General features: G+C 37.5%; 1 protein-coding gene across 1 annotated transcript in view; it reads right to left on the reverse strand.

The window, feature by feature from the left end:
• Window positions 1-12841, reverse strand: part of Nwd2 (NACHT and WD repeat domain containing 2) — a 147778-nt gene that overhangs the window by 56194 nt on the left and 78743 nt on the right. Inside the window, exon 3 of the mRNA XM_026385210.2 lies at window positions 12123-12239. Coding sequence (XP_026240995.2) covers window positions 12123-12239 — 117 coding nt within the window. The remainder of the gene's footprint in view (window positions 1-12122; window positions 12240-12841) is intronic.

Consider the following 12841-nt stretch of genomic DNA (forward strand, 5'->3'; position numbering starts at 1 on the left):
TTAAAAGAAATCAGTTGTTGAGCCCAGCATTACAGAGAAAGCACAGTTTATTTTTATTATTTATAAAATTACATTTAGAGAGGGCACATGGGGGGTGTATTGAAATAAACACTTTTATAAGAGTCACCAAATTATAAGTCCCTCTGACTCAAAGGTCACTCAAATGAAGGAGAAAAAAAATTGAGGGAAATAAGGCAAAATCCAAGAGCCAGTAAAAAGGTGACTGTAGAACAGTTCAAGAAATGGTCCTAAGATTCTGGCAAAATCAGGTTAGAATTTGGCTGGCATTGGCCAGTGCTATATAGGAAAACTGAGTTTCTGTCTTTCTGGAAAGTGGACAATCATCCAAAATCCATAGCAACTGTTTGACACTAGAGCCTCTCCTTAACAAGGAGCCTCACAGAAATTATGCTTTTGTTTGTTTCCCTTTTCTCTTTGAGAAAACGTACATAAGAAAATTGAACTTAAACCTGTCCATAAAGATGACTATTCATTATAGAAAAGCATAATTATAGAGCATTTAAAGTTCTCCAAGTTAAACTTTATGAAGGGGTTGCTAAAGGGGTGTGGAGAAAACCAGGCCCATAAATTAAGAAGGGTGGGTTGAGGGTGAATGAAGGGCAGAGAGAGTCAGACAGTATTTATTTTTTAATCATCATAACCACAATCAGGATTAGAAATTTGTTATTATAAACATGATCTTCTAACCTAGAATGTTAAAAGTTATTCTGACGATATATTTTTTCCTTCTTGGATTTTGTAGCGACTTTGGCTTGACAGTGAAGATTTTTAAAAACCACACTGACATTTGCAAGTCTTCACAAACACTTACTAGTGAATTTTATTATTTTTATTTGTTTTACTACACAAAACATTGGGGTTCATTTTTGAAAACATTTTTCTTCTTCCCTTTCAACAAAAAGAGGAGGAAGCCAGTGACCAACTCCAGACTGTAACTGCTCCATCTCTGATTAAACTACAACAAAGCTGGGGTGGTCACTATTTTTGCACTAGCCTTCAAGTTTGGCCTTTGTATCCTAATGAAAGTGGTTAGCAAATAGTTAAGATTATAAAAGCTGCTTTAAGTATTTCTATTAGAAAAATTCTGAAATAACAGGAAGTATTCTACAGGAAGAAAATGACATGTTTGAGAGGCTAGCTAGATGGAATTATATTTCATATCGCAAAAATGTCTTTTGGAAATTGAATAATTTTGCACTCAGTCCAATGAGGTACACAGATATTAATACATACGAAGTTTTACTCTAGGTACTGGGCATAGAAGACAAAGACAAAATCCCTGAGAATTTATCATCTATGTGGTACAATAACAAGGACTTACAAAACCCTAATATCAGGCAACTTAGAACTCCAGGACGGTGACAGGCAAGCATGGTAATTTGCTAATCCGTATCATTCATCTTTAGAAACTTCCTCAGAGTTTTACATACGACTTAATATTTTTAAAGTTTTCTTAATGATGTTTTAAATCCCATATTAAGTTGGTCTCAGATACACAGCACCTGGTCAGTGCTATGCATCAGTGTTGTGGCTGTTATTATTTCTGTATCTATGGATAAAAACCTTTTAATTCCTCATTTTGCTTCTATATATTTCCCCTATTTTGTAGAATTGTTTTTATTGCTGGTAAAAATCATTTGTCCAGATTTTTTTTCTCCCTCTAATTATTGTTTCTGATTTTCTGTTGTCCATGGAAATAACTGCAATCCTAGGGTTGGATTTGTATTCTTTGTCCTCTATTTTCCCTTGTATTCTTCACTTCTTTCTGCATACCAAGAAACTACTTCATGTTTATTCTCTGTACCACTGACTTGATTTTTACTATGTTAATTCTAGAGTTTGTCCACCCTGCAACTTATCATCCCTAACGTGATGGCTACTTTTAGGTATCAACCTAACTGGAAATATAAGGAATACCTTGAGAACTGGCAAAGCATTATTTTGGGGTATATGTCTGAGAGGGTTTTTCCAGAGGAGCTGGCATAAATCTGAGTGGATAAAGTGGGGGTGAGCACCATACAATGGGCTGGGGGCCCAAATAGAACAAAAACAAGAAAGTTAAGTTGGTTCCTCCCTCTCCCAGAGTTTATTGTACTCTCCTCTTGCCCATGGTTAAAGACTCTAGGCTCCTGGGTTTTTGAATTCTAGGAATCAGACCAGCAGCCCACTGGGGTCTCCAGACCTTCACAGAAGGACCAAGCCTTGTGATTGGCAACCCAGGGTCTCCAGCATGCAGCCTGTCATGGAACTTCTCAGCCGCCATGATCACGTACACCAATGCTGCCAAGAAATCCCCACTCCTCTCTCCCCTGTAGCTTTGTCTGTTGAGAGAACCCTGATACACCATTTCCTTACTTTTTGTACATTGGCCTCTTCTCTTTACATGGTTTTAGTCTCAAAGGCCCCTTTTCTGCATGCTGCTGAAAAGCCAACATGTTTCCTCAAGTCTTTTTATTTCCCGTTGCAACTCATTTTCAGACATATCACCTTCTTTAGTTCATTCTGGTCATCTGTGAAATTTTTGAGAAAAATTTCAAATACAAACTTGATGTTTGTGATTAAATGTCTGGCTTGCTCTTTTGTCCTGACATCTGTCTCTTTAGGTGTTGGTCAGCTCTTCTCCCTCTGTTGCTGGAGGTCAAACTTGTGTCTGAAAGACACTTAGTAGACTGAGTTGGATCTCCTTCTCACCACTGTTCCTAATTCTCTAAATGTGATGGGGCTTATGAATATTTAGAATTCACAGAATGTAGTACTATTAAGGTATTCCCAACCAGCAACTGGCTTGTTAGGAATATCCAAGCCAAATCACAACGAGCCACTGAATCTCTATTATGTTCCTGGTTTACAGGGATTTGTAGCCTGGATTTGTACCGATTCAACTCTGACAACCCTTTAGAAAGTTGTATACATGCATTCATAGATGGCTGCCTCATGTACTTCACTTTCATGATACTGACCTGCATGTTCAGGCAAAGGTAGGTAGTGAGGTCAGAAGGGCTCATATCAAACAGCAGAGGTAATGTTTAAAGGTATTGGGTGTTAGGACCATGAGCCTTAGAGTCACTCTGCCTGGCTTCAAATCCTGGCTGTGTGCCTGTTTATCTGTAAAAGATAATTATGATACCTATACCTCATTAATTCTGATATGAGGTTAGATAAATTCCTATATGTAAAATGCAGAATACTGCCTGGCATATAAATACTATCAAGTGAATGTTTGCTATTACCATGATTTATTGTCTGCAGTTTGTGAGTCTTAATTTAACTCTTCATGTCTTAACATTAGTTGAATTTTTTCCTTGAATGAGTCTTGGTTCAGCATCATGAATTTTCTTTGCCTTATATTATCACAGCTCACACCTCAGAGGCTACGCTGAACAGAACTGTCAAGGCATTTCCAATACTTATGTATCCTTTATTTAATTCACTTTCTCTTCAAGGATTAAAGGAACAATGTATTTTATGGGAGGGAAAGAAAGACAAACTAATCATTCCTAGAGATAGAACAAAGCTTTCTTGTATAGCACATTGGCTCAAGGTGTGCCTTCAGTTAGGTGGTACTACATTTAGGAACCAAAGGGGGGGAAACATGGATCAGAGATAGGAGAAGGGTGGAGGTCAGATAGGTTCCTCTTTGACCTTGACCTTGATATGTATGAAATGAAGACCTCCTAGACAGGTGATTAGCAGCAAGATGCCCATGCTCCAAAAGGAAAATTGCGACCCACTGATTAAGAAAACTTTTTAGTTTGAAAAGAATACATCCTAATTCAGGAAAAACAAAAGCTAAGTGAAGACAAATTGACAACTGAGAAGCATGATGTAGTTATCATGTAAACCCTAGAACCTGACCACCTGAGTTCATGTCTTGTGTCATGAATCAAGAATCCTTTTTTTTTTTCCCTCAGTTACCTTACTGGTACAATGATTATATATTAGGAGGAACTTCCTTATAGATTCCTGGGTTGAGTAAATATATCCACATAAAGTACTTGTAGTGTGTCCTCAGTGTCCCACTCATATTTTATCTTTATCCTTAAACCTCCAATAAGCTAGAAATTCTTTTTCCAGTGAAGAATAAGAGTCCAAGAAGTGTTTAGTTTTAATATATTATCGAAATAAGGAATACTAAATGTATTAAAATGAGACACAAAGTTATTTAGATGAATTTTTTCTGGATAATTATACATTTAACAATGATCTGAAGATTTCATAACATTTTTAATATACTATATGCAAGAACGATACTAATTTTCTTGTTAAACTATATTTCTAGAAACAGAAATGACTTCTTAATCCTGTAAATTTACTTGCTTTTTTTCATTCTTTATGGATATTTATTTACTGTGAATGCAACTCTGCTTCACTGTAAAAGGAAATTTTTAAAACTCAAAAAGTTTGCCACTGTAAGAATTCATTTCCTTGCCTTAGAAAAACTTTTAAGGAAAAAATTATTCTGCACTGTAGGACAAAATTAGAATATGAATATACATTTTTAACATTTCCTCCAGGGGAATAAGAAAGTAGCAGGCATTAAATTTAGCCAATTGGTTTGTGATGTCAAAAAAGAGAATTGAGCATGACACTTGGTGTCCTGAGTGAACCTGAATTGGTTGGTGTCACTAATAATTATCAGTTATGCAGGCTACAGTGAGAAAAGGAAAGCCTCTGTTTCCTTAATTTCCTGAGAAACTTCAGCAGATTGAATTAGAATAAGACTAGAAGTGATTATCATATCACTGATAAAAATGGACCGGATCAGTTTTGTTTTCTGAACTTTATTAAAGAAGCTGTTAGGTAGACTATTTTGGCCATCTACTCAAAGAAGATAAAAAAAGAAAGATGTACTTATTGATTAAAATATTAAACTTTTTGGGTGCAGATGATTTACCTTTTGTAAGTTTAAGCTTATGGGTTATACAACATGGTTTTACATGTAGTTGTGTGTAGGCCAGTGTGGTGGTCATGCCAGAATTGCAAGACTCTAGGTGTGGCTTACATTATATAGGGTCCCACATTAAAGACAGGTATACTAAAAAGCAAATATGACCTAACTTTAAACTGTAGCCTTGTTCAGATAATATAGTTACCAAACTAGGTGTGTTAGTCAGTTTTTCGTCACTGACTAAAATACCTGACAAGAACACCTTACAGAAGGAAGAGTTTACTTTGGGCTCATAGTTTCAGAGCTCATGGTCTCTAAGTCCATTGTTGGCTGACTTCATTGCTCTGGGTCTGAGGAGAGTCAGAATATCATGGTGGAAAGGTGTGGCAGAGGAGTGCGGTTCAGTTCACAGCAGCCAGGAAGCAGAGAGAGAAGAGAGGGATCCAGGGAAAAGAGATAATCTCCAAGCACAACTTCCCAGTGGCCTACTTCCTCAGCTGTACTCTAGTTACCACCCAGTAGTCTAGTTACCACTGAATAGTTCATTCCAATTACTCATCCATCAGATGGATTCATGCATTGATGAGGTTTCAACTATCATAATCTGATCATTTCACCTCTGATCACTGATACATTGGAGATCCTGCTTCTACAACATGAGTTTTCCAAACCATAAGAACACTAATTAAAACTAAGGCTAGCCCGAACATTTTATAATCATGCTTTAGCCTCATTATTCTTCCAGTCTTGGAGAAATGAGGTACAATGACAGATGTGATGACTGGTACAGACCCTTTTTAAGCATACTGCATCTGCTACATCTTGGAAAAAGTCAAGTCCAGTATTTCATTGAGACTGCTATAGGCAATTAAGATACAACTGCTTCCCCACTGTTGGTTAATCAGGGTTATCTCTATATTCATAACTTATTCAAGTTGGAGACCAATTAATATCCACTTTCACTGGAATATAATTCAAAGCCTCTTCCAAATGCTTACTCAGCTGCCTCCTTCAAGGCTGGATAAAAATCCACAAGCCTCATCTCATTTTCTTGGGCAAGAAAATAACTTTGTAGTTAAAGGAGAGTACGATGGCCAATCCAGGAGTGTGAAAAAATACATTTTAAGTATAATATTGCTGGTGCTATATGAGTATTTGATTCTAGTCCAGGATCACTATATTTAACTTAGGCTTTCATTTAAATATAGGTTTCTAACACTTAGAGCTCTCATTTGCAGTTCAGGCTTTTTTATAACAACAGATGATATGTAAATTTTAAATTAAGGAATAAGCAGAGATTCCCTCTCCCCAAGTAAAAAAAAAATCAGTTAAAACTATTACTGTTTCCATAATCATAGATACCAAGTGTAAACAAATATATTGAGAAAATTCAATTGCCTTGAATGATTCAGTTCAGGTCTGCAGAATGGCTATGCAGATTGGCTTCACAACTTGTCACACTAAAGTTTGAAAGGCAAGAGGAGCAATGACAATTCTATAACCAGATCTGCACACCCAGTGTGGATGATACAGAAAAGGAAGAGAAAGAAAAAGGGACTTCCTCCTACTGTAGATCAGCTAAGAAGAAAGGGCCATAAAGTAGAGCAGTCCCACAGGGCTCCCCCATATCTGCATATTTCATGGGAGAATACCTCCTTTGACCTCCATCTCCAGGATTTTCTTCACATTAAACCCATGATATGCATGAACAAAAACCACTCCTTCCATGGTGCTTTAGAGGAGGAGAGTAAGAGCCAATATGAGAAATGTTCATGGAATTTTGATGGCCCACGCTGATTTGTGATTCAACTTGCTCCTTACACCCTCTTGGTTACTGATCTCACTCTCCACACACACTGCCCAGACAGAATAGAATTATAAAGAAAACAGAGTATGAATAATGAGGAATATTATGTATTCTTGCTGGTTAACATACAAAGATTTTACTTAGAGCAAATCATTAGATTTTGCAAATGTTGGAATTGTAGCTTTCTCCCTAACACCCATTTTGCTGTGTATATTTAAGCATCTATGATGGTGGGATGGAGCTACATTTCTTGTCTCTTGTTCCAAAACACCTTGTGACTAACTCTATACTCTACCTACATTCAGGAACTGCTGTTTCCTTGGGCTCTCAGGGTAACCTCATCTCCTCTGTCCCAGGTCTAGTCCTTTTAATCTTACTGTAAACATCATTCAGATTCCAAGAATCAGAACACAGTTCCTTCTCCATTTGGCTTCCATAGCTTTAACACTGCACTGTCCCACTTACCAAAAATATATTTAACTGCACCTCTCTCTTCCTATGTTTAGGTGGTGCTGAAGTGCATAGAAGTGGTATGCTACTGACCTACACCTCAGAGAACTTAGCGCAGTCTCAAGCATGATGGGCACTACATAGATTTCCTTGTGCTGTATTAGGCCACCACGTGAAATATGCATTACTAGAACCATACTGAGCTCTCAGGTTGGTTGATCTGGACTGTGTATTGTGAGCAGATGCTAAGGAAATTCAAAGGGGAAAATTCAGAAACCTTTATGACTCCCCCCACCCCGCCCGTGATTTGCATTTTTGGCATTTTTCCAGCATAAATTTTAGGCAGCTTCAAGTTTCTCTGTCCAAGGAAAAGAGATGAAGAAGTTCAGGTTCATTAGAGAATTTAATAGTTGACTTAAACAATCTTAAGAAAGCCTTGAGAAACATAGATTTATTTCCTACCAGAGAAAAGTACACTGCACACTAGACCAGTGGCCACTTGCTGACTCACTCAACTGCTAGAGAATGCCACAAAGAAAACAAACAGGACATTATCATATGTGGAGGGACTTGGGTCTACACCTTACCACAGCTTCTAATAAAACCATTTAGGGACTTGGAATAGAAGAGTGTGGACTCTGGGACTGAAGAGACCTAGGTTGGAAGCCAGTCTCTATATATCACTAATTGTGACTTCAAGCAGAAACCATTCAAATCTTAGCACCTGCAACGTCAGAACTAAAAGATAGCTGGCTCAATGGGTTGGTATAAAAAATAGATTTTAGGAGCTCAGGAAATACTGATTTGTTTCACTTTCTTGGGCCTCATTTTTTTTTTTTCTGTGTAAAATCAGGATTTTAGACCACTTAGTTACTAGATGATACTAAGGCCCTTTCTAGCTCCAAAATGCTGTATCAGATTTTTCTCTTTAGAGGTACAAAGAACACTAGGAAAATTTTAGAAGTATTTTAAAATCTGTTGCATTCTAATGAGGGTATCTTTTCATCTTCTAATTTCCTTAGATTCAATTTTCTTTTTTGAATCTCCTGAAATGGATAAATCATTTATTTTGCCAAAAAGCAGGTTTTCACTCCAGAGTTCAGAGTTAATGTTCAAACTCCACAAGCAATTCTTTTGGGGTGTTCCAAATTTGGAGAGATAACAAGAAGAAAACTTCCTCTTCCCATAAGTACACACCATAGAGAACAATGCAGATGAGACAGTATTACAGGGACCTTGCTCTTTCCAAAAGGTGGTATTCCTCTTGCTCTCCAATAGGTTATTTAAATGGGCTATGGGGTGGGACAGGTGAGAGGCCCACTGCATGAGCTGAGGCAATTCTCTACACTTTAAAGATGAGGCAGGTGGTGACTCTGGACTCAACTGGGAGCTGTTTCCCTGTTAACTGCAGCCCTGGTCAAGATCTTCCTTGGGAGCAGGTAAAGATTTTACTCAGAAAATCCAGTGAATTTGTATCTAGCACAATAATATATACTGTGTACATTTTATACAGCTTTTTAAAAACTATTGACATAAGAACGAAGTTTTAAAACACTTTAATATTTGACTGAATCAAGTCTTAATCCTTCTTACATGTTGACTATCACCAACATTTTTTTAAGGGAAAACCATTCAAGATCACATGAATGTTCAATATGAATGAAAATTTCATTCTCATTGGAGAATAACCTAAATCATAGTTTAAAAATAACTAATGGTTGTGTAACTTTTTGTAAACTTCACAAAAACTCTACACGATCAATCTGATCCCCACAACCAAACCTTTGAAGTTAATTCAAAAATTTACTTTTATGCTTACCATTATTATGTCCTCACCTTTGTGGATATGATAAAGTGTGGTAGACAGCCTATCAGAACTAGGGCCTTCACCAAGGCTGTGAAATACAAAATTCTGGGCTTTTCCTCCTTCTGCCCCCTATACTAATGTTGTTCTCCCTAAGTTGAGATCTCCCCTGAGTGAGTTCTTCTTAAGCAGGATCTGACATTATGTTCAGGTGCCCTTATTTTAGCACCTTATCCTCTTTGTGCCCAAAAAACGTGTGAAAACTGCTCTGTAGGATTGCCAGCGCAGCCTGCATGCCAATGATGCTTTAGAAAATAAAGTTGAAGAGCATCAAGCACATATAATATTTAAGTTGAAGTTCCCTCTGGACCTCATTCCTTGGGTATTTAAAATGAAAACTTTGGTCATGAATTCATCTGTATTTAACATAAAGGGCTGGTATCTGTGAAGATATAATTTTTTTTTTAGTAATAATAGTGAATTTTCTTGCCCAGACTTTAGCATTAGGGTAAGTAACATGCCCAGCTTTGCATCTCCCAGGGGTCATCATGATTTCTAGAAATACAGAAGGGAGCACTAGGAAAGGAAGTTTGCATGCAAAAGATACACACACATGCCTGTTACCAAAGTTTCAACAGGAATGGCCAGAAGAGGCATACTTTTTCCTAGAAGCAGTAAGCAAGCCTTGTGTGGTTGGGATTATGGGATGAACAATCCTGGCTTGCTCTACAGGGTTTCACTGCTAGTTGCCCTGAGTTTAAGCCTAAAACAGGGAGCAGGAGGGAGGACAGATGATTTGTTTCCATGCAATGAAGTTGTTGCTCCTGCCCTATCAGTTAGCTTTTACTTTCAGAACTGCACAAACTTGCAGTCTACAGGTTTATAAAAGGAGGAGAATGTCTCTCTCAATCCTGAACTTCTTAGGCTGAATTAAGATATGGTTATGGAGATCATGGCAAATGAGCTACCCCAGGGTCTTCTCATCGTGTGATGCTTTCCACATCTGGCTTTTTGGAGCATGATGGAATGTGGCTTCTGCTATCTTTCATGCTAGTGGTCTATATTTTTCATAGACAGCTTTGTTAGTTATACCCTCCTTACAAGTTGAGGTAAATACCTATTATCCCCTCTACTTTTCAGAAAAGGAAACTGTTAAAACAGTGAAATAGGTCATCTAGTGCCACTCAGCTATGACAATCAGAGCCCAGGGCCATGTGACCCCCCAAACCTGAGAGAAAGCCATGCCCTTTGACTTCCTCACCCAGAACTGAAATAGGCTTCCTTGTAATTTCCATCTCCTAGTCCTGGTCCTATCTTCTGAAAATGTTTTAATTTTTCTGCAACTAAAGTGTTTTAATTCTTCCTTCAGATGATTATCATGGCTTTCAGGCCTATTCTGAATATTTGAGAACACAGGTTCTCATTTTCCAATCCCCTACACTGGGTGTATTTCACACTTGTGCTATTGCAAAGCTCTCTAAAGGTCTGTCTGGTCTGCCCAGTTCTGCATCCAACAGCCAAAGTCATCTTTAAGATGGGACTTGGCTAATTTCAATCCTCTGCTCAACACACTTCTGTGGCTTCCTTTGTTACTCTGAGCAAAAAATTAAATATTTATAATAAATGTCAAGATTGGAGAACTGTTTTAATGAAGTTTTCTTTCCAAAATGGATAGTTCATCTCTTAACAAAAAAAAAAAAAAAAAAAAAAAAAAAAAAAAAAAGAGAAAAAAAGATTCCAAAGCCCATGACAAGCCCACACTCCCATTCTCTGCCTTTGCTCTTCCTTTAGGCAAGGCAGCCAAGCAGAGCCTTCCCCTCCCCTGGAATGTAAGTCTGCTTTCCAGTTCCTCTTCCCATTTGTCCTTCAAGTCACCTTCATCATTGAAGCCTTCTCCAACTGCTCTACAGAAAATAGTAAATCTTTTTCCTCTCTGGGATTCTCTCTCCTCTTTCTGTATTTTCTCTCTATAGCACTTACGACCATTTGACTTATTGTTTCCTTTAGTTAGTTCCTTGTTTCTTTTTTCTCTTTTCTTTTTTTTTTTTGCCTGTTCTCTCCCCTTTCATTCATATAAGAATGCAAGCTCAATGAGGACAAGAAATTTTATCTGAATTCAAGTCTAAAGTTAAATCATAAGAATCTGGATTACATGACATTTTTACATGGGGGACTCTGCCATACTCCCAGTACTAACAATAGATCCTAGCACATACAAAATCTCTATACTCCCTTTAATGCTTTTAGTAAAAACTTTGACATTAGCAGGTCAGATTTCTGAAGTCATCTCTGCAGGGATTTCCTATCCTATGTGGATAGGAAAATAGATGCATATGCATATAAATGTTAATAACCTTTTATGGGATATACTGTCTCTAGCTTTTAACGATACGATATAGTATTTTCTACATAGCCCTCATTAATAATCACCCAGCCTCAGAGCATCCTGTTACAATGGATTAGAAGAATCTGTCTGGATTCAAGACAAGGTTCTTAAACAAATCAGTGGTTTTACACAATTACCTGCCACAGAACGACTCACTTACCTTACTATCACATGCTACCCAGAGGAGTGAGCATTCTGCAGAAAATAATACTGAACTTGTAATGAATGACATTACACTTGTAAAATCTCTAGCTTATAATGAGCCTTTGAAAGTCATTACAGAAATGAACTCTTTCACAGGGTACCATTTTGTACTAGTGGATTTGACACAGTATATTTGGTTCACTTCAATATTCTATGCAGCCACTCTATTAAAAAATGCCAGAAATTCTAATGTTGAGAAACGGAAATACCATAATGCAATAAACTAAATGGTGGGATAAGATAAAACTACGCTAATAACTCTAGGACTGAACTGTAATTCTTACTGCTGCTCACCACGTGTAGAAATCATCAACCCAAGCTATCCCTTCGGCTAACATTTCAAATTATTCATCGTTAATTTGCAGCGCTTCCTATGAAAAGCTGAAGAAGGTTTTGTTCTCACACGTTGAGGGTGAAGAGACAGTTTAACATTTTAAAAACATGTAATCTCCTCCCCCATTTTCATGATTTTTAGAAGCCCCTTAAGAATCACAAATTGGCAAGAACTGTCAGTCACATTCATCTATGGTTTAATATAGAGCATTAGTGTTTTTATACCCACAACAAAACATGGACCTGCAGAAGTTTTCAAGCAATCCTCCAGCAGCTTCATGCGCGTCTTCTGGAGCTCAGGGCTGTCCCATTCATCTTCATCAACGCCCCAGTACAGATCTATGACCTGGGGACAAATGGATGAGGCAGCATTAATTCCCCTGCGGGAAAATTAAATTCACCTGTGGGCTCTGCTCTTGCTCACAATGTCAAGCTAGGGTGACTTTCAACTTCTCTCTTTGCAGCACATTGTCCTTCAGAGAGGGAAAGTAATTTTTTCAAGATCCATCTAAAGTGACATTTTTTTTAATTCTATGATGGGCTGGGAAGGAACATGATAATTTCTTTTTAAAATTTTTATTTTATTTCTGATTATACTGTTCCCATGAGCTCAGAGAAAAGGAAATGTGAAACGTCAGATGCACTGGGGTGGCAGGCTTTCATTGTATTGAAATGGTAACAGAATTAAAAAGAAGAATGCAGCTGGGATAAGGTTACCACAGTATTTTCGGCAATTAAATCACAGTGTAAAATATTACTGTTACATTTTAATATGAGAAGGGGAAAATCACAATGGCATTAATATATATTGATCCCAAGTTAAGCATTTACAGTTTTTAAACAAACAAAAAAAATCTCCCATAACCCTGTTAATATCATGCTTCCCCCTGGGGACAGATACTCTGGTTATGTCTGTTTTATCTGTGTGCAGCTTGGCTTTCATCCACA

This window comes from Urocitellus parryii, chromosome 10, assembly GCF_045843805.1.
Source record: "Urocitellus parryii isolate mUroPar1 chromosome 10, mUroPar1.hap1, whole genome shotgun sequence".
NCBI classification, from domain to species: domain Eukaryota; kingdom Metazoa; phylum Chordata; class Mammalia; order Rodentia; family Sciuridae; genus Urocitellus; species Urocitellus parryii.